Genomic DNA, 23449 nt, shown 5'->3' with positions numbered 1-23449 from the left:
CCCGATCCCATACCAGTCCCCGAGGAACCCTTTGATATGTCTATGTGCCCAGATGTGATTAGTGAGAAAATATATACAGTGAGTGGTGTGAGTGTGTGCTAAGTGAGTGATTAAGAGGCATGGCTCCTGCAGGTCGGGTGCATTAGGCTGGACAACCACCGATGAAGAGGGCCATCCCACCCAGACCCGCAGCACCCACCCCGAGCACCCCCGCCAGCACCCACTACCCGCTCCTGAGTGCCCCCAACCAGGCAGGAAAAAAAAGAACCCCACAGCCCACAGGGTCCACCTGGCTCCCCCACTGGAAGAGGAAGAGGTGACTGCAGCGGGACACAAGGAACGGAGAGAAGAAGAGGAAGCAGGCCAGAGGAGCGACAGGTTGTTCCCATGCACTAAAATGAAGGGGTATATTATTAATTTCGAAATCTGGATTATGACAGATTGGGGAGAGCATACTGGGAGCTAATTGAGATCCTGTCAATTCTAAACTTTGGATTATTTAAACATTTATGGCGTTTAAGACTAGTAGAAATAAATGGGATTTTTGGTAGTTTGATATTGTTGCAGTCTGTTTGTTCCAATTCTACCCAAGAATCACACTCCTCACTGTTGTGCAACCATTTGGTGAGGTATTGTAATTGGTTAGCTAAATAATAATGTTTAAAGTTGGGAGCATTTAGGCCTCCCTCCTGTTTACTTTTCTGAAGAGTGGATAGACTGATTCTATTTTTCTTATTTTTTTAATAAAAATGTATTACAGCAGAATCTAAGATTTGAAACCATTTAAATGTGGCCTTAAATGGAATCATTGAAAATAAATAATTTATTTGAGGTAAGGTTTTCATTTTTATTGTAGCTATTGTTCCCAGTAATGATATAGGCAAGTTATTCCAGCGTTTTAAGTCAGATGAGATTTTTTCCAGAAGTGGTGTATAATTTAGATTGGTTAGCTCTGTGAGTTTTGACGAGATATTGATACCTAAACACTTAATGTTTTCTATAGGAATAGGGTAATCTGGGATTTGATCTGCAGGAGTCCATGAGTTTGCTGTCATTGGGAGTATTGTTGATTTTGTTCAGTTCATAGAGTAGTCTGATATTTGTGAAAATGTTTTAATGAGATTGAAGAGTGCCTGAAGAGAATACTTGGGTTCCTGTAAGTAAAAAAGGATATCATCAGCATATAGATTGATTTTGTGTTCTGTCACTAGTGAGCAGATAATATTAGCATTCTGACGTATAGTGGCAGCAAGAGGTTCGATAAATATTGGAAATAGCATTGGTGAGAGTGGACATCCTTGTCTGAAGTGATCCTATTTGTGGTGACTGTCGCTTTCGTCGAATTGTATAATGTTGTTATTCAATGTATAATTGAATCTCCAAAGCCAAATTTGCGAAATACTAAAAACAGGAAAGCCCAGTTAACATTATTGAAAGCTTTCTCTGGGTCAAGTCCCATGATGAATGCGTTTAGATTTTTACGCTGTGACGTGCTTATTAAATTCAACAGATGACATTATTTGTGGAACTTCTACCTTCAATGAAGCCTGTCTGGTCATAGTGGATTATCGACAGAAGTACCTTTTCAAGTCTCGCTGGGAGGGCTTTCGAGATAATCTACATATCTATATTAATCAGTGATAAGGGCCGATAATTCGCCGGTAGAGTGGAGTCTTTACCTGGCTTTAGTAATAACTAAATTGAAGCTGTGTTCATATGGCTATTAATTCTACCTTTATTGTTTATCTCATCGACTGTTCTGAAAAATAGAGGTGCTGTATTGTCCAAAAATGTTTAATGAATTCAACAGGGATTCCGTCCGGGCCAGGCGCCCGTCCTGGTTGCATATTTTTTAAAGCGTTATATAATTCTGTGATGGTTAAATGAACATCAAGGCTGTCTTTAATTTGTGTATTTAATTGAGGGATGTTTAGATCCTTAATAAAAGTTTCAATTTCTTTTTGATCTGGGTTGTTCGCAGATGTGTAGAAGCTGCTCTAAAAATTTTAAAAATTTCATTTATTTCTAGATGACCGAGCTTCTCACCCTATCTCTAAGGACACGCTGCGGAGGAAACTCATTTCGGCCGCTTGTATCTGGGATCTTGTTCTTTTGGTCATGACCCACAACTCGTGACTATAGGTGAGGGTAGTAACATAGATCGACCGGTAAATCGAGAGCTTCGCCTTTCGGCTTAGCTCCTTCTTTACCACAACGGATCGATACAAAGTCGGCATCACTGTAGACGCTGCACCAATCCGCCTGTCGCACTCCCGTTCCATTCTTCCCTCACTCGTGAACAAGACCCCAAGATACTTGAACTCCTCCACTTGGGGCAGGATCTCATCCCCGACCTGAAGAGGGCACGCCACCCTTTTCCGACTGAGGACCATGGTCTCAGATTTGGAGGTGCTGATTCTCATCCCAGCTGCTTCACACTCAGCTGCGAACTGCTCCAGTGAGAGTTGGAGATCACGGCTCGAAGAAGCCAACAGAACCACATCATCTACAAAAAGCAGAGATGCAATACTGAGGCCACCAAACTGGACGCCCTCTACGCCTTGGCTGTGCCTAAACATTCTGTCCATAAAAGTTCGGTGACAAAGGGCAGATGTTGCCAGAGGCGTGTTAACCAGGACAGCCCTACAACATCCAGAGCCTTGAGGAACTCCGGGTGAATCTTATCCACCCCCGGGGCCTTGCTACCGAGGAGCTTTTTAACCACCTCGGTGACCTCAACCCCAGAGATAGGAGAGCCCGCCTCAGAGAACCCAGACTCTGATCCCTCATGGGAAGGGTGTGTCGGTGGAATTGAGGAGGTCTTCGAAGTATTCTCTCCACAACGTCCCGATTCGAGGTCAGCAGCGACCCATCCCCACTATACACAGTGTTGATGGTGCACTGCTTCTCCCTCCTGAGACGCCGGATGGTGGACAAGAATTTCCTTGAAGCCGTCCGGAAGTCTTTCTCCATGGCCTCACCGAACTCCTCCCATGCCCGAGTTTTTGCTTCAGCGACCACCAAAGCTGCATTCCGCTTGGCCAGTCGGTACCCATCAGCTGTCTCAGGAGTCCCACAGGCCAAAAAGGCCCGATAGGACTCCTTCTTCAGCTTGACGGGATCCCTCACCGTTGGTGTTCACCAACGGGTTCAGGGATTGCCGCCACAACAGGCACCAACCACCTTATGATCACAGCTCCGGTCAGCCGCCTCAGCAATGGAGGTGCGGATCATGGTCCACTCGGACTCGATGTCCCCCGCCTCCCCCGGAACATGAGCAAAGTTCTGTCGGAGGTGGGAGTTGAAACTCCTTCTGACAGGGGATTCTGCCAGACGTTCCCAGCAGACCCTCACAATACGTTTGGGCCTGCCACGTCGGACTGACATCTTCCCCCACCATCGGAGCCAACTCACCACCAGCTGGTGATCAGTTGACAGCTCCGCCCCTCTCTTCACCCGAGTGTCCAAGACATGCGGCCGCAAGTCCGATGACACGACCACAAAGTCGATCAGCAAACTGCGACCTAGGGTGTCCTGGTGCCAAGTGCACATGTGGACACCCTTATGCTTGAACATGGTGTTCGTTATGGACAATCCTTGATGAGCACAGAAGTCCAATAACAGAACACCGCTCGAGTTCTGAGCGGGGGGGGGGCGTTCCTCCCAATCACGCCCTTCCAGGTCTCACTGTCATTGCCCAAGTGCCAAGGGCATAAAGCCCCAGACAATTTAGCTCCAAGGATCATTGGGACACACAAACCTCTCCACCACGATAAGGTGACGGCTCAAGGAGGGGGAAAGAAAAAATGACACATTTATTCGTAACACTGTAAATCCTATAAGAAATGTAACTACCTGTGAGCAGCAATTTCAGGCCCATTGTGTGTTGGATGTCACTCTCTGGCTGTTGACGGTAGCAATATTTTTGAGTCAAAACAATAAATTAACAAAGTCCAAAAAACAAGGCTGAAAGTAACCAAGAAACATGGGGAATAGCCTCACCACAACAGGAAACAAAACATGAGGTGACTAGGGAAACATGAAATTTAACTACAGCAACAACAATGAACCAACACAGACTGAAAGAAAGCAGGGCAATAATTACAAACAAATTGACAAATCAACGAGGCACAAGGCATGAAGGGCCGAAGTGAGCTGATTGGTTGACACAAGGAACAGTGCTGACGAGGACAGGTGGAGATGAAAAGCAAAAGAGCAAATGAGAGATGAATATAGGACACACGAAAATCAAAACAATGCAAAAGTCCACACGGATGCTGATTTTGACATAGCCTCCCATAATAAAAATCTGGAGTCCTGTGCAGTATTAAAGATGATCTTACGGTTACATGGCAATGATGACAGTAGATTCCGACTGTTATCTTCTGTTGAGCTACACGATTTCTTTGTTCCACTCGGTCTGCCAAGTGGCTCTCCGTTTTGCTGCATTTCTCCACAATAGTTCTTTTTGTTTACTTTTAAAGCGTGGCATTAATAATGGTAGCAAATTATGGTCAACTGAGAAAGTGATGTTAAATGTCTAAAACTCACAAAATTGTGCTTTTGTTGAGTTTTATTCAAGGAAACTGATTGATTGCCCTTTCATCAGGTTTGCTAACATTTTTCCCCCACATCGATCTTTGTGATATCAAGATTTTCCTTTTTCTCTCACTCTACAGTAATATGTTATTTTGGTTTCGCCTTATCTGATCTAAAAGTGTTGGAATCATCCAAGATTGTAGGAAGCCATCAATCTATTCAGCCAAACAGCCAGTTTTAGCCAACCATCTGTTATCTTCTCTTGTACCTTTTTCTTTTTGCTTCCATCGAAAGCTCCTCCATGAGATGATGACATCACCAACACTGAGCTTTTTTCTTCTTTTAAACAGATTGCTGACATCATTAAATATCTACTGGACAAGGCATATTTATATTTTTGAGCCAGTATTATTATTATACAACACAAAACTATCGTTCCAGTAATCAGATCAAGCAATAGAACTGTCTCTCTCGTGCTCTCTCCATATATATATATATATATATCCATCCATCCATCCATTTTCTGAGGCACTTCTCCTCACTAGGGCCGCGGGCGTGCTGGAGCCTATCCCAGCTATCATCGGGCAGGAGGCGGGGTACACCCCGAACTGGTTGCCAGCCAATCGCAGGGCACATACAAACAAACGACCATTCGCACTCACAGTCATGCCTACGGGCAATTTAGAGTCTCCAATTGAGGCATGTTTTTGGGATGTGGGAGGAAACCGGAGTGCCCGGAGAAAACCCACGCAGGCACGGGGAGAACATGCAAACTCCACACAGGCGGGATATATATATATATATCCCTGCGATTGGCTGGCAATCAGTTCAGGGTGTACCCCGCCTCCTGCCCGATGACAGCTGGGATAGGCTCCGGCACGCCCGCGACCCTAGTGAGGAGAAGCGGCTCAGAAAATGGATGGATGGATATATATATCCATCCATTTTCTGAGCGGGCGTGCTGGAGCCTATCCCAGCTAACATCGGGCAGGAGGCGGGGTACAACCTGAACTGGTTGCCAGCCAATCACAGGGCACATACAAACAAACAACCATTCACACTCACATTCACACGGGCAATTTAGAGTCGTCAATTAACCTAGCATGCATGTTTTTGGGATGTATATATATATATATATATATATATATATATATATATATATATATATATATATATATATGGGATAGGATCCACCAGCCCGCGACCCTAGTGAGGATAAGCGGTAAAGAAAATGGATGGATGGATTATATATATATATATATATATATATATATATATATACATACACATATATAGCGTATATAGGTTAAATAAATATGTAATTAATCTAGGAGAATGAGGTCGAAACGACCTACTTTCAAATTACAGCGTTATAAATCAAGCTATTTTATCTCATAAAAGGGGCACCAAGTCACTTTTTATGTGGACAAAATTTAGGGAACGTGGCGTGAAAACTTTATGTCGGTCTCGTAATCTGAAGGTTGCTACACTTTCTGAAGTTTTGATAAGCGTTATCGACGGCCAGAGATTTCGTTCCTCGAACCCAAACACACACCACAATGCAGGTAGTGATTTTTATGGAATATTTAAGGGTCTAACATGGGGAATCTCCAGGGAAGCAATACAGAAAAACACAAAACAAACAAAGTACAGACGAACACTGGCAAAGGAAATTGAGTTGTGATGTGAGGTTGGGAGCGAGCATGGGATGACAATACATATAGTTGGGGATTCCTGCTCTCGTTAATATAAACACAAATATGCACTAATCTGTACTTTAGTAGACCGCAAGTTTGATTTACGTGTGTTGACCAATTCAGGCAGGCGGGTCGAGCTTCCGGGGGTTGGCAAGCGCGCTAATGAGGGATGGTTTGCAGGAAAAGGAAGCAAAGAGAAAGAGACGCACTTCAAGTGCAGGTTTGCCGTGGCAGTGGCAATGCTTGGTCAGGGAAAGCTCGCACCGCAATTCCTTCCCAACAGAGCCTCGTTCGTAAAGTGCCCCACACCCAAAATGGTAGCTTTGGGGAGCTGGCAGGTGCTCCCTGCGGTCCACGCTTGGCAGTGCGGCAGGGAAGTTCGGTGTCTCCCAGCCTTGAACTGCATGACTCGACAAGTCATCTCGTTTAGAGTTTTGAAATCTGCATTGTAATTGAGACAGTTTGCCTTTTTTTTTTTTTTAAAGAAAGCAAGAAACATTTTGGGGGCTCATTTGTGCCAACCAAGCAACACAGTCTGCATTGCTGCGCACTTGCCAGTGATGGCAACATTTTATATCATGTATTATTCCCTTATTAGGAATTTCTTTACGGCGGCACGGTGGCAATCCCCGGCCCCGCCTGTGTGGAGTTTGCATGTTCTCCCCGTGCCTGCATGGGTTTTCTCCGGGCACTCCGGTTTCCTACAACATCCCAAAAAACATGCATGGTAGGTTAATTGGCAACTCTAAATTGCCCGTAGGTGTGAATGTGAGTGTGAATGGTTGTTTGTTTCTATGTGCCCTGCGATTGGCTGGCAACCAGTTCAGGGTGTACCCTGCCCGATGATAGCTGGGATAGGCTCCAGCACGCCCGCGACCCTAGTGAGGAGAAGCGGCTCAGAAAATGGATGGTCGGATGGAATTTCTTTACGACAGATGTAACACATTTGTTGTAATAATAAATATAATTGTGTAAGGTAAGTATTTTTTTCCATTTATATGTAAATAAGAGTATTAAAAATTTGAAAAATATCCTTTTATTGTACATCTCAAACAGATACAAAATGTGCAATTAATTTGCGCTAATAAATTGTAATCAATGGACAGCCCTAATAAATATATAGTATTTTTCTTTACAGTGGTCCATCCTGTGTGTATTTGTTATTTGAAGTGAAGAAACAGATTGCTGTTTTTTTAATCCATGGAGGTGTAGGAGGAACTCAACTCAAAGTTGGCTGAAGAACAGATGGTCCAGCTGATTTCTTCTGCTAGGTTACCATGGCGATGTGGAGTTGACCTTCTTCGGGTCAAATATGTATGCATCCCTCCAGTTCCCCTTTAAATCTAGCTCCATTTCAGGAGCGTCCAACAGAACTATGTTTACGCTGACTCATCGTACAGTAGCTATCAACATAAATGCACGCATGTAGTATGTAAACAAAACCCTGGGGATGTCTCATAAGGTCCTCATTAACATATAATCCTTCTCTATAGCATTAAGCGTGTCAATAATCTTCATTTTAACATATGCAAAGTGGCCACAATTGGAGTGAAAAAAAAAAAAAAAACAATATTGAAGGAAATTTCAAAGGTGAATTGTTCGGTTCTGTTGCCTGACCTCCGTGCCGGCAGCATGGGCGCAATTCCCATTCAGAGCTGGTTTGAATGTGAGTGTCAAAGGTCACCTGTCCCTATATGTGCGCTGTGATTGAGTGGCGACCAGTCCAGAGTGTAGTATTTCTTTTGTCCAATTTATTTCTCTGGAAACTCCGGCTTCCTCCCACATTCCAAAAACGTGTATGTTAGGTTAATTGAACACTCTAAATCACAGGTGTCAAACTGGTGGCCCGGGGGGCAGATCCGGCCCGCCACGTCATTTTATGTGCATCGACTTTGTGTTTCTTGCTAAAATAGCAAAATTGCAAATCGCCTTCACTTAAAAATATTGAGATATTGCAAGCATTTTTTTGTTACCAACCCAACTTTTAAAATAAATAGTAGCACAAATAGTTTTTTCTGGCTTCTGATTTCAAAAGTAATTTTCCATTAATTTGTGTATATGTAATAATATGAGGCAATCATATGGGTTTGCAGCCAGAACGGCCCTCCAAGTGGAACCATAACTGCGATGTGGCCCGCGACAAAAAAGAGTTTGACACCCCTGCTCTAAATTGTCCATAGGTGTGAGTGTGAATAGTTGTTTATCTATAAGTGCCTCGACATTGGCTGGCAATAGTCAGCTGGGTTATTTGCGTTCTCTTTATTGTGTATCCTGCCACTGTAGAACATTACAAACTGTTTAAGTGGGTTTCTTCCTTGACTGGTCAATGCCCTTTGTAGTGTCAACCTGCCTGCTTTATAATATTCCAAAATGCCAAGCTTTAATTGGAAAAGCATTGACACCATAAAGGCAGAAGACACTACCTCCTGGCCGTAAAAATTATATTCCCCTTGACTGCATGCTGACAAACAGCCTGGCTTGGGACGTTTAATTCAAAAATCAAGGTGCCACGTACAGTCGCCAGAAATAATTTTACGTCATGTTAGTAACCAGGTTAGGTGATATGTGTGTTATAGCTCAGCATGCCCTATTCCTCTGGTTAAACTATATACTGTATAGCATAATAGTTTGGCCACCAACATAATTCTTACGTCCATGTTATGTGGATTAATCTGCGAGCACATCTGCACAACACTACTCTGTATCTGCACTATAATCTCCATGTTGAGGTCACAGCAAGCTGCTTAATAGCCATGGCTCCTTTAGGTACAGATTGGCTTTCCCTGTCTCCACCCTGTGTCACTCTCCCCCCACTGTGCTAATCCTCACTATGAATGTGAATTTTTTTCTTCTCTTTTTTCATGCTTTTACCGCAATGTCAGGGGTTTGCGGACAAGCGGAGCTAAAGTGTACACAATGTGAGTCTGCCTGTTTGGAATAAATTAGTTTTCCTCTTTGCACCATGTTTACAAAAAGTCACTGGCCAAAACAACACCTGCAGCTAATGAGATCCAATACAAGCCCTTTACTAATACGAGAGCATTGAAAAGTCTGTAAAAGTCATAATAATATTATATTAATCTTAGTTTTCCTTGATACTGTCAGTATCACTTCAATTCATGCAAATGCGTAAATATCAATTATTTTGGCAACCTTCAAAGATTTTTGGCCATGCAAACACATCCGTTAATTTGGTAAATATGTTTTGACAGCAGGAATGAAAAAAAAAAAAGTTATTTTGATACCTTTCTCAACTTTAGACAGTGAAAATGCAAAAAATAATATTTATTTTGGTTCCATTCAGCACTTGTTACAATGAAAAGGCAACTCCACTTGTTATTTTTTACCCTACACATTGTTTTATAATATAACTTAGACCAAATACCCATGATTGATTGAGTCATCACTTTTAACACTGGAAATGAAAAAATATATATTCATATTCATAATCTGTGTTTTTGTGGTTTATCTTATATTTAGTTTTGTTTCATGTTATGTCTTGTTTTATTGTGACCCGTATTCATGTGCTGTCTTGGTCGTCAGGTTTTCGTTTCCACTTGTTCTCGTTAGCCCTGTTCCTTGTGTCTATCAATCAGAATCAGAATCAGAATCAGAATCATCTTTATTTGCCAAGTATGTCCAAAACACACAAGGAATTTGTCTCCGGTAGTTGGAGCCGCTCTAGTACAACAGACAGTCAATTTACAGAACACTTTGGAGACATAAAGACATTGACAAAAAACAATTTGCAAAAAGATGCAGAGTCCTCTAGCACTTAGAGCAGTTCGAATGACTAATATTGCAATAGTCCGGTGCAATGATAGGCCAGCCATGATGTATGGATTAGAGACAGTGGCACTGAAGAGAAAACAGGAAGCAGAGCTGGAGGTGGCGGAAATGAAGATGTTGAGGTTCGCTCTCGGAGTGACCAGGTTGGATACAATTAGAAATGAGCTCATCAGAGGGACAGCCAAGGTTCGATGTTTTGGAGACAAAGTTAGAGAGAGCAGACTTCAATGGTTTGGACACGTCCAGAGGAGAGAGAGTGAGTATATTGGTAGAAGGATGATGACGATGGAGCTGCCAGGCAAGAGAGCTAGAGGAAGACCAAAGAGAAGGTTGATGGATGTCGTGAGGGAAGACATGATGGCAGTTGGTGTTCGAGAGGAGGATGCAGGAGATAGGCTCTCATGGAAAAGGATGACGCACTGTGGCGACCCCTAACGGGACAAGCCGAAAGGAAAAGAAGAAGAAGAAGAAGAATGACCATTGTGCAAAGGGCGCTGAGACTTCAAGGAGTGTATGCGGTTTAAAGTGACGAGTAGTGCGATAATCTGGGATCAGCTCCCTCCAGCCAATCGTGTCTTGTCCAGGTGTGCCTCGTTGTTTCTTCAGTTAGCTTGTATTTAATTCCCTGGTTTCTTTCAGTCTGTCTGTTCATTAATATTGTTGCGTTAGTAAAGTTAGTCTAGTCATGTTTTCTTTTGTGGTTAATAATTCCCTGCGTTTGTTTGTTACTTTGAATCTTGTTTTTTGAACAATGTATTTCTTTATTATTCCACGTGCTTTTTTTTCCCTATTTCATTTTTTAAATTAAATAACATTTTTAGGCTCCGAGGCTCCTGCATTTGGGTCCTCCACCTTTTTGCCTCAACACCAAGAAAACCTCCACACTTTTGCACCATTGACATCTAGAAATATCATTTACTTTAGCACCTTTCACCACTCTTGGCAATGAAAATGTGAGAATTTTAGTAATTTTGGCAACCTTTACAACTTGATGGGGAAAAAAAAGTTGTTTTGGGAAACCACAATTTTTGGCAGTGGAAATGCAAAAACCGTGTGCCAAACTGAATCTGAAAGTGGGTGGGTTTATATGGACGAGGTATGAAGGGTAACATTATTGAATGTGCAGCTGTAACACTTTCTGGACTCCTATGATTTTATGGTGTTATACCCGCCAGTAGTGAAATCAAAATAATGAACCTTCCTAAGATTTCTCTGTGCCATGTGTGACTATTTTGGATACATGCCACTTTCAGAGGTGCATGAGTGTTCTTCCGAATTTAAAACAAAAGCAAAATATTGTAATAATATGCGGCACATGATTAATACATTTTCTTATTAATATCAGCTGTTCGTCTTCTATTAAACATACTCACTTTTGGGGTTCTGAGTGCGCCGAGTGTCAGCGTGTGTGGAAGGAGGTCATTTGTCACTGATTCCGTGTGGTTATTTTTAAACAGGCCCTCAGTGTAGGTCTAATCGGAACAGGAAGTTCCTCGTCAAATTAAGCAGGAAATATACAGTATATTTTCAGCATGGCCTTTCACTGCACATAACCTACCTTAGATCTTCTCTTCTTATTAAGTATGGTATATATTCAGCTGCTGAAATGTTACGATTGATACTTCGCAGAAACTGAAAGCCCTTCAGCATTGTCACACTGTCGCCGCCAAATGGAACAGGAGATGTGAGTGCAGGACACTCCATTACATCCTTCACTGGGGAAGAAGATATAAACGAATTAAATGACGGACAACCGGAGCATCCTGGGCCAAATAAAACACCATTGAGTTGTGTTTGGGAGTCACTGATGGGGAGGAGATGTAGTCTTTGTTTTGTTTCTTTTTTTGTCTTCTTGAGCAACCACTTACATACTGCATGTATCACTTTGACTTGGGCTTTATATGACTGCTTGAGAACCTCAAAGACACACTTATAACACCTCCCACCCCTCTAAACAAATTGTTTTTTAAAAAGGCTCATAATAAACTGAAGACTAAAGCAGTCTTACTTGATCCTTGCATCATATTTTCCATCTTTCCATTTTCTATAGCGGTTGTCCTCTTTATGGTCGTGGGTGGGCTGGCCCATATCCAAGCTGACTTTGGGGTGAGAGGTAAATGCTGGACTGGGTGCCAGCCACTCACAGACATCATATTTTGTCATGAATGTAGTATAGTCCTAGGATTTAATAAAAACTACTTCTCACTTTATTTTCCTCGTTTACATTATCTTATTCTCACCATCTTCTGTTATTGAGCAGAATGTCTCCAGCACGCCCGTGATCCTTGTGGTACAGAAAATGGATGGATGGATGTACTTATGTTTTAATCAATACAGAGTAGTGATTGAATTGTCACTATCCTCCAGTACATAATACCGATTCAGTGAGCCACTTCAAATCTAGAATCAAAATATACTTGTATTAAGACTACTTATTCAGCCATTTATGTTAGCTCACCACTGCTCATATAATTTGCAATTTTGACTGATGTTTTATCCTCTTTCTTATTTTTATTGTATTGATTATTTTCTTTATCTTTGTATGGTATCCTTGAGTGCCCAGAAAGGCACCTGTAAATTAAATCTATTATTATCATTTAGGGATTTTCAATACCACTTTTTTTTTAAGACCGATACCAGTACAAGTATTCACTCTTGAGTACTTACTGATACCGATACTAATTACCGATACCACTACCACTTTTGATACATAAAATTTTATAATGATTGAGAACAAAGCCCTTTTATTTTTGTGACACACTTGATGATTCACCGATGTGTAAAACTGCTGCAGTGTAGCACCAACTACTTGCAAGGAAGATTTGATCAATGTTCGATTTTTTCGCCTGAAGTATCAGTGGCTGGTATCGGCAGCCTTCACGAGTACTTGATACCTTGAAAGAATGTAGGTATCGCCCGATACCAATACCTGCCATCAGTACTCACCCAGCCGTAATTATTATTATTATTATAATTATTATTATTATTATTAAACAAATGGAATTAATTTGGCCCGAACTCAAACTGTCCTCATCATTTTACTTGCAATGGTAATGGAACATGTTAACTACTGTATAATAAAACTAAATTACACCAAAACCACTCGGTGAAGGCACCTGGCAAAGGAACAGGAATTTGTTTGCAAATCGATTCTGTCACCTACTGGCATTTTGTAGATATTGCTGAATTAATTTTGTAGTTAATGTATTGTGTACGTAAGTATTTTTTATTAACATCTAATTGGTACAATAACATTTTTTGTATGTAATTCACTGCATTGCTTATATTGAAATGAGGAGCCAGACCTTTAGTTCAAGTTCCCATTTTATGGTTATCATGACTCTTTGCCCCTTTTGTGGTTGGTATCACAAAACCAGTTCAAGAAGAAGCAAAACACTCTCGTGGAGTTAATCCTATCAATGCTCTCACTGAGCTCTCTAGGTTGACGTATCGGACGCTAAAGCTGACATTTAAATGAACAAATGCAGTTACAATGGCGTCGATCGTAGACAAAGTGTAGTTCATGGCTACACGCTGGCCCTGAATTCTTCTCTCTGCCATACTTAAAAAGCGGAGGAGTTTAATGGCTGCTGTCGCGTAGGCGTCTTCATTCCGTATCATTCTCCAGGGGTGAGAGTCAAAGGTGATAGACACCTTTATTATTATTTTTTCTTTCTCCACTTCCCACACAAGTATCACACAAGTTGTTTCTCACCACCGCCAAGCCTGAAGGTTGAATTTAAAGTGTTGCTCAGTTATCACAGGCCCAGCAGTAAGTAGTACTGATAGTTTCTCACTAACGGTCACTGAGGTTGGGTGTAAAGTGTGGCTTTTAAGGTTTATTCGTCTCCACACACCTTGCAAATGTGTTTGTAAAACTTTGTAAGGCATAACGTGACTAGCACTGTAGATGTAGAAATGATAAACAAATTATACTAGTATTTTGAGGGGACTGGAGAGTTTTGTTATCTTCTAATTAAATATGAATTAACATATAGGAAAGAATGAAAAAGGCCAGCATGGTGAACTAGTGGTTAACACATCTGCTTCATAGTCGAGAGGTTCGAATGTCAGCTCCGGCCATCCTGAGTAGAGTTTGCATGCTCTCCCTGTCCTCTCTCATTCCAAAAACATTATGCATTACATATTTTATAAAGATAATGCATGTTATAGTAATTGAATAATCTATCTAAATTGTCCCTAGTAAATGAGAGTTTGAATGGTTGTTTGTCTACCTGTATGTTCCCTGCGGTGATTGATTGGCAACTAGTCCAGTCTACCCCACCTCAACTGTGATATGCTCCAGCTCACCTGCAACCATAATGACGACAAGTACTATAGAAAAGTGCATTTTGTTTTACATAAATTAATTGTGTACGCCCCCTTCTTCATGTCAGCACCTTTGCATGTGTAAATGTGTTTGGTATCCTTTCTATGCACTCCCCCAAAAATAAAATAAATAAAAAAACATATGGTGAGTCAGTGTGTAGGAGTCTTTGAGTGCCACCATGCATCAGTGTGGGATGGGATGCGAGATGACGAGATGGCTGTTGGAGAGGTGGCTGTGCACTACCAATAGGTGGCACTCTAAACTTTTGTGACCCAGACTGAGAGAGGCCAGCAAATGCATGCCAGTATGTTCCAAACAAACAGGAAGTTAGAGATAAATTGGATTGAAGCACAATAGATTGTGTGAATTAAAACACACATGCTCTTAGTGTGCCATGCAGCATGTGTGTGTGTGTGTGAGTGTGTGCATGCATCAGCGTGCACGTGTAGTCGCATGCATATTTTGTTGGACTGTTTATTATGTAAAAACAATTACTAAGCTGGTGTGTTATTGCAGTGCCACTTTTTGTTCTACAGTTTTGCAAGTGTATTAATCAGATTTTCTGTGTATCGATCATTAATTTTTCTCATTTGTATTAAGTAACAATAATTGATACTAGATGGATGCACTGGTTATGGGGCAAGATTCAGTACTGTTCGTCCTAGGGGTTCCATCATGATTCGAACGCTCTGTAGAGAGAACAAATTACAGTAAACCAAACCGACCAAACCGTACTGTGTGAATAGCAAAAAAACACTGAGTAATTAAGCCTCCAAAAGGTTAATAATTGACTATATTTCTAGTCTAAACCATACATGTACCAAAGACTATTATCCTAAAACACCTTAATATAATTTAAAACCAATCTTACAAGAATACCCTGATAAATGTCTTGCAGAAGATTTGAATTTGAAAAATACAACAGCAGTCCTTGTGTACATGCTCATGCAGAGAAGAAGCGCGATAACCTCTACTCACAACCCAGTCTAAACTTTAATACCAAGGGTCATCCCGGATACAAAGACCTTACAGTCTAGTTGTATCACTTTAACATACTTCCTTAACACCAGTTACTACTTTTCTATTAGACAGGGCTTTGGTGCCATGTTGTGGCATCTTAGGGTGTTACAGAAAGAGCAGAAAAAATACAAATAGGTGTATCATAATACAATTGAATGGTGTGTTTGGTTTTTATGTCGGATTCATGGAAAATGATGGATGTAGATGGACTCGACTACTATTTGCTTTCCAGTGCAGGGGAACCGTTCCATCGCTAATCAAAATGAGAATATCAATATATATATGCATTTTTCTGTGTCTTTGATGGCGAGCAGGCTACTTCCTGGTCCATGGCGAATGATGTTCGTAATAGACGACCAAGACACTACCATTTGCATTCTGGGGTGGGGTGGGATTGTTCCATTATGACTCAAACACCAAAGGCAACGGAAAAAAAAGTTAACAGAAGTGAAGGAAAAAAAAACACTTATGTCCGTCTGTTGGCTACATCCTGGTTCATTGAGAATGATGAATGTCGATGGACGGGGTTACACTGTATGCTTTGTAATGGGGCTTGAAACACGTCCATCTCAAATTATTCTCACAAAAGTGGGGAAAAAATATGCGAATGCCATATTTGTGTTTGTATGTTAGTAAGGTAGCTAACAGGCTAGCTAATGGTTCATTAAGAACGATGTATGGAGACCGACAGGACTGTACCATCTACTTTCTAGTGGAGGGGGTAACAGTTCTATTGCTAGAAGTCGGAATGTTTATTGCTCTAACAAAAGTGACAAAATCATGTTTGTCGGTTTATTAGGCCCATCACACACATGGGGCAACGTGGCCGTATGCGACTGAAGTGGACCATCGACTCTTTGCCGCGCACCAAATGACTGGGCACTGTAAATCAACCGCTGTAAAGGAGAAAGCGTGACCCTTTGAAGCTCAACATCCAACATGCTGTACTTTATTATCTTTTATTGAACCACAAAATTATGGTGCGATTGTCAAGAAAGAAGTGGATGCCCACAAAGAAGAGCAAATTAGAGAATTAGGAGTGAATATTTTGAGAGGTTGTTGGCAATGTTCGATCGCTCCATTCACGACTGCACCCTTGCATTTCGACGAAAGTGACTCACCGCGCTTCGTTTTCTAGCCACAGGTACATATGAAATGTACAACACAATGCTGTATATACTTTATTGGCACAGCTTGGTGTCGTCTCAAAACGTTTTTGGCCACGTTGCTGCAGCGTGCGGCGAGCCGTAGCTAATAGGAAATGGACAGCACTCTACCATTTAGATGGTAGAAAGGAGGAACATTTGAAAGAAAAACTCCTCTACCCAATTATTTATCCATATTTTCACAACATTTTAGTTGATTCTTGTTCAAGTTATCGTTTCTGTCTTTAACTCCTGGCAATGACTGAGCTCCCAATAGGAAGAGAAACTTTTAAATCTACTGCAGCACTTTCTTCTGACATTGGTGCAGTTTTTATACAAACTGGGAGAGCAAAATAATGTTGACTTTATTGAACATTCTTGTGGGGAAACGTTCATTCAATAGGGACTACAAATTGTTTTTTCCAATGCTGTGGAGAAAAAAAGGGAGCTGCCTAAAGCAAAAATGTGTGTGGTGACTCAATGAAAACAGTTCCACTGCAGTTATTAAAGTGCAGCTCATTCTCAAGCAGGGTTCCACTGTTTTAATACAAATACTGCAATTACCTAGACACGTTAAAGCAGAGTCATTAGTGTCCACGATTTCTTGGAAAACCAAAGAGACAAAATCAAAAATAGTAATTGTGATAACACTGACTGAAAGAAATTTTATGAAAAAAAAAAGCATCCATGCCAGAATGGTAAGTGTCCTTCGTAGCATTTCTCTTTATTTAAAGAACTTCGTAAAACTTTATATTCAACAATCCTAGCGAGCACAAAAAAAGTCTTTAGGTCGTGCAAGTGTGCTCGTCCCAGATGTGCTTTCAGAGGGCACGTCCAATAGCTCGTTGACTACATATTCCTACATTCAAAACAAAACAAATTCAATCCCCGCGAACCGAGTGAGGATAAGCGACTCAGAAATTGGATGGATGGATGGATGGACAAATACAATCACGTGCGCACACACAATCACACACGCTCACAAACAAACCGACAGACACCTACACACTTACACACACACGCACACACTCCTCCCTTCTGTTTTTCTGACGTTTTGTTGTGCTTGAGGTGGGAGATCAAAATGCCAGCAGCATCCATTAGCATCGAGAGGACAAGCGGTTTAAATTGTCTCCTTAGTTCGACCCGCTAACAAAAGCGAAGAGGAGGGCAGTAAAATGGAGAAGAATTACTTTCGCAGAGGAATAAAATGCTTTCAAGAATGCCATCAATTTACATTAGTTGTTTTTAAATGTCAGACATATTAGATGTAATGACAGGCCATGGCAAAGTCTTGGAGGTTGAAGTTTGCTTTAGTTTAGTGTTCTGAGTTAGGGTTAGGGTTCGAATAAAACATTTTCATCATGCATTATGATACAGCCTCATTGAGAACTGCCAAACTGGTGCCCCTACAAATTCCACTGTAACAAAATTAAATAAATACAACACCAAATATTTTAAATGAAGTAAAAAATAAATATAAATATGTAAATTAAAAAATTGTCAAAATGTAAAAAATAATAATTAAAAATACAATGATAATTGACAAAAAACATTGTATTATTATTATAATTATAATACTACTAATAGTAGTAGTAATAATAATAATAATAATAATATTATAGATGGATGCATTACTACCATGTTCATACACAATATAGTTTATCTATTTTATTAGTATTAAACAAATAAATAAATAATAAGTCATAAGTTAATATGTATATACCGAGGTTGAAATCCCGGCCCCGCCTGTGTGGAGTTTGCATGTTCTCCCCATGCCTGTGTCGGTTTTGTCCGGGTACTCCGCTTTCCTCCCACATCCCAAAAACATGCGTGGTAGGTTGATTGAAGACTCTAAATTGCCCGTAGGTGTGAATGTGAGTGCGAAAGGTTCTTTGTTTATATGTGCCCTGCGATTGGCTGGCGACCAGTTCAGGGTGTACCCCGCCTCTCGCCCGAAAATAGCTGGGATAGGTTCCAGCATGCCCGCGACCCTAGTGTGGATAAGCGGTACAGAAAATGGATGGATGGATGGAAGTTAATATTTCATATGTATGTTAATTTATTAAAATTATATTATTTTATATTAGAAGTAAGTACAAATCCTTTAAAAAAAAAATTATACTAAATTAAATCAAAAATAGAAAGTAATTAATTATATTCATAACATTTTTATTATGATTAAAATTATGATTAGATTACTTTATTGTCATTGTATTCATAACATACAACAACATTTGCTATGCATTTCAAGACTGGACTCATCAAATAAAGAAGTAAAAGAAGAACTAAGGATACATAAATGTATTTTTATCATTCATACTTTCATTTACACAGTAGACACCACATATTCCTCATACATTCATTTGTACAGCTAAAAATTTGATTAAAAATATTAAATTATGATGATGATGATTATAGTGTTTGTTATGGTTATTATCATTGTTAGTTGTTGAAGTAATCATAAACATCTATGTTTCAAATCATATATAAAGTATATATATAAGTATTTCTATACAGTTATTAATAACCAGCCTACAATATATCAGTTGCAATGGATATATTGTATCTTTTGGGACATAGCTTTAAGGGAGTTGGTTGTCATTTTAAAAAGTGCCTTTGTTAATAGGAGACACTTTTAATGAGAAAAAGCTACAGGATGATGGATGTGGTGAGGTGGCGTATATTTAGACAACACAACATGTTACCGCTTAGCTGTAAACTATGCATAATCCACACAAGTGGATTACTAACAAACGTGTTTTGGCATCCTGGATAATTGATGATTCCGGGTTGAGGTTTCTATTTTTTGCCCGTCGTTAAATGAGAACAATAAGCCAGAAGCTGTCTTCATAATTAAGTACTGGCGAACACTCTTTACTTCATGAAAAAAAGTGTGATAATTGGATACATTTTTCAAGAGGAATGACAATCATCATTTTCTCAAGTGTACATACGCTGTTGCTTAGGTACAAAGAAGCCTTAGCGTGTGAACAGTAATGTGCTTTCTGTCCTTTTTTTCCATTTAGTTTCTGACATATTCAATAGAAGTCTTTATTATCATACACTTCCAGCCCCCCAAAAATCACTGCATGCATTCACCGTGGCATTGTATTGATCATTGTGTGCAATGTTACAACATTTATTACCATCCATAGTTGTTGTGAGACAGTTTTGAAAGCAGAACCTCAAATTTTCTACATTTGGGTTCAATGCATGCATCGTCAGGAAGAAATAAATACACAGATGGAATAACCTGCTCATTCAGTATATTAAGGTAGTCTACGTTTTTGGGACCATAATCTTTCACAACCAAAACAAAATCAACTGAAGGCTTCAAAGTTCAAAACACTGCCACTACAGCACAGGTGTCAAACTCAAGGCCCGGGGGCCAGATCTGGACCACCACAAACTTTTATGTATACCCGTGAAAACTAATCATATGTGTCAACTTCCATGATTGTTGCTCAAATCTATTCCAAAATTTCAAATTGTCGTATGTATGGAAGAATTTATTGTTGCCAAACCCCTTTTTACAGTAACTTGAACAATAGCTGAACAAACTACTATCCTTGACTTCTGATTTCAAAACTACTTATCACTCAGTTTTTGTAGTAATATGAAGAGCAATTTGATTCATTCACCGATTTTAGCGACCTCCAGTCACAATCGTTACTATTATAATCATGACTACATTTCTACCTTGAAACTAGTGATTCACCACCTTTTCTAAGGTTTTAAGAATGTATTACACAAATGACTAATGAATGCTAGCCTTTTGCCACACCCATAGAAAACATTTAATAGAAATAAAGCAACATCTTATTTTGAGACATATAAGGCAAACAATGTATTGTATACATCCATCCATCCATTTTATTTAACCCATATTCTGTTCAGGGTTGCAGGGAGTTGGATCCTATCCCAGCAGACATCAGTTGAAAGGCATACTACTCATTGGACTGGTCAATCACAAGACATTATTTTATACATTAACCAACACATTTATCCAAGCTTTTTTATTTTATTGTAAGAAATGTTTGATAATGTAACTACCATGATTGACTGGCAACCAGGCCAGGGTATATCCCACCTCTTGCCTGAAGTCAGGTGGGGTATGCTCCAGCTCACCCGTGGCTCTGATAAAGACAAGCGGAATATAAAATGCATGAATGTACCTTTATACTGTATATTATGAATAAAGTTAAAAAGAGCAATTCTGGAAACACTTTTGGCCTAATCCTGTGTTTCCGCAGCCACCGAATGCAACTCTGTTTTGGAAGTCGTGTTTAAGACTTTAACTTTCTTCTTGACTGTTGTTATTTCCTTTCAACCCTTCTGAAACTGATAAATATCTTGTCCACCTTTAAATTTGACCACCAGCAGGTTTTTTTAAATAAAATAAGTTGCATTAGTTATGGTTAAATAACTTAACACCCAGCAGTAATTTACCATTGGATACCTATTCGTAGCTTGACCTTGTTGTAGTTAAAATCCAAAAATGGTCAGTGTCCTCCCCGAAAAATGATCTACCAGGTGGATGGAATACTGCCGTTTTGCATTTGTGCAAAGCATCCGTGGTAGCACGCCACTTGAAAATGTTTTATTTTGAAGATGTTTCCTCAAGTCCTCTTTACCCGCACGGGGAAATGATGCGATTGAGTGTGAAGTGATAATTGAAGAGGATAAGTCTGTCCATCGAGTGGTGTACACTCATTCCATCTAAAAATCAAATAAATAAATAAAAGACAAAGGGAGGTGAATGTATGAAAACACATGTAGAATTTCAGAGTCTGGACATGCATGACAAAAGTTAAGCAGAGCCTGCTGCTCCCCAGCCTTGCTACCAGTGAACATCAATCCATAGTCCCTAACTGATTTGGATAAAGGAGTTTTTAATGTCCTAAGGAGACATACAATAGATGAAGCTATTGCACACTGGGCTCAAGTTGGCAATAGCATCTACTCTAAAGACACTTTTTTTTTTATTAAAGCAAACCTAAAAAGACATACAGTGCAATGATGCATCATTAGAGACTTTCTCACCATGCATCACACACACACACAATGAACGGTTGATGAGACCAGTGCTATCATTGGGCCACACTCTTGTATACATGATATGTGTGTCTCTGCAGTTGCATCTGTGTGATGTCCACGTTCTCCGGGTTCAGACGGTGTCCCTGGGAACCAAACAGAGCAAAAGCACAATGTTAGGTTTAAAAACAAGGATTTGGGTGCATGGGAATATGTTATCTCGACCAGTGGTTCTCAAACTTTTTACACCAAATATCACCTAAAAAATACTCCAAATACTAGTGGCGGCTGATTAATAGGGGGCACTAGTTTGATCCTTCTGTCATCCATCCATCCATCCATCCATTTTCTGAGCCGCTTCTCCTCACTAGGGTCGTGGGCATGCTGGAGCCTATCCCAGCCATCATCGGGCAGGAGGCGGGGTACACCCTGAACTGATTTCCAGCCAATCGCAGTGTTTAAGGTAATACATTTTGAATATGTCACAACTGCTAGCCCTTCTAACAATGTTTGGTTCCCAGAACGTTCTGGGTTCTGCAGTAATATTCCCTGACAATTTTTTTTTTTTTTTGGTTACATTGTTGCACTTTTTGGTTACATGGTTGCATTATCAAACTGATCTAGAGAGTAACTCATTATGGGAAGCTGGGAAACTTCAAATAATAATAATAATTAAAAAATATATATATAATAATAATATTTATAATAACAGAAAAAAATACATTCCAGAGTCAAACTGTTGCCACCATAAAGCCTTTAACAACATAACAGACAATTTTAAAGCAACGTTTTAATTTTCAAAAATGTTTTAAATATTAATAGCTTTTTGTATGACTTTCAAGACAAATGTTGTTCTGTAATTCCAAATTTTACCACATTGGAAGTTACCATTGGAAATGGGGGGTTGCCATGATATTTGTGATTAAAACTTGAATCAGTGACTTTTATTAAATAGCATAAAACATGCCTGTTGAATTATTAATATATATATATATATATATATATATATATATATATATATATATATATATATATATATATATATATATTCCCTATGGTCCCCACCTAGCGAAATACTGCAGTCTAATCTACATTTGAATCATACGTTTGCATTTTGGCTGTTTGAATCTAGTTAATGTTACCAACAATACTGCAAACTTCCTATACATTTCTATTAATTACTATATGCAGCACCAGTTTAAAGTTTGGGTACATTTCCTCATGTTATCGAATAAGAAGGTGCGTGCAAATTGGGCTGGTTTTGTATTTTCAGCAACCTCTATGGAAAGGTCCAACTTTAATAATAGTTTTCCAAGTCCAAGATGCAACATCCACACCATTTCCATCAGCCACATGTGCCAACATACCCTCACTTCTTTAGAATGATGTAACAGCACCTGCTCACTACAGGCCAAATTCGGAAATAAACTTTTTTTTTTCAGTTCCACTGCTACCAGCATTGGCTGCTGGAAGCTTTGTCTGAAAACTTTTGCTGTGTATCTCACACCTCCTCCTCATTCCTCCTCCTGACATGTCAGAGCAGGAGGAAGCTGACATCGCCTGGAGATATTTTCACTTTCCAATCTCACGTGGCTGCTGGCGAAAATCCTTTTTTTCCGCCGCTTTGTGCTTTTAGTCGTATTGTTTAGTGGATAAAGTTTGGTCAACCTCGGAGCCAGAACTGTAACTTCATATATAACTGTAACTATATATATATATATAAATGTAACTAACTAACCAGGCTGCTGCAGTTTCAGTATTGGCGCCAATTAAAAAGTGCTTTCATATGATTGTATGCATGTCTGTCACTGTGACCGCCTTCACTATAAACAGTATGTGCCAAATTCAAACAAAACCCAAAGAAGCAAGCCAAACCCAGATTAAAAATAAATGTG

At 39.9% G+C, this 23449-nt stretch overlaps 1 protein-coding gene across 3 annotated transcripts in view; it reads right to left on the bottom strand.

The window, feature by feature from the left end:
* Positions 1-9903: 9903 nt before the first annotated feature.
* Positions 9904-23449, bottom strand: part of gabra6b (gamma-aminobutyric acid type A receptor subunit alpha6b) — a 51726-nt gene continuing 38180 nt past the window's right edge. Inside the window, exons 10-11 of one of the 3 annotated variants that reach the window (XR_009785113.1) lie at positions 11584-11740; positions 9904-11497 (exon numbers count right to left, since the gene is read on the bottom strand). Coding sequence is in view for 2 of the 3 variants with exons in the window: in XM_061751430.1 (XP_061607414.1) it covers positions 11635-11740 (106 nt within the window). In the remaining variant the exon portion in view is untranslated. Of the gene's footprint in view, positions 11741-17047; positions 21701-23449 lie in introns of those variants that run through there. The other 2 variants (XM_061751430.1, XM_061751432.1) reach the window with 2 other exon arrangements.

This window comes from Phyllopteryx taeniolatus, chromosome 17, assembly GCF_024500385.1.
Source record: "Phyllopteryx taeniolatus isolate TA_2022b chromosome 17, UOR_Ptae_1.2, whole genome shotgun sequence".
Lineage (NCBI taxonomy): Eukaryota > Metazoa > Chordata > Actinopteri > Syngnathiformes > Syngnathidae > Phyllopteryx > Phyllopteryx taeniolatus.
The sequence above is the reverse complement of the archived record's forward strand: the minus strand, read 5'-3'. Positions and strand labels throughout refer to the sequence as shown.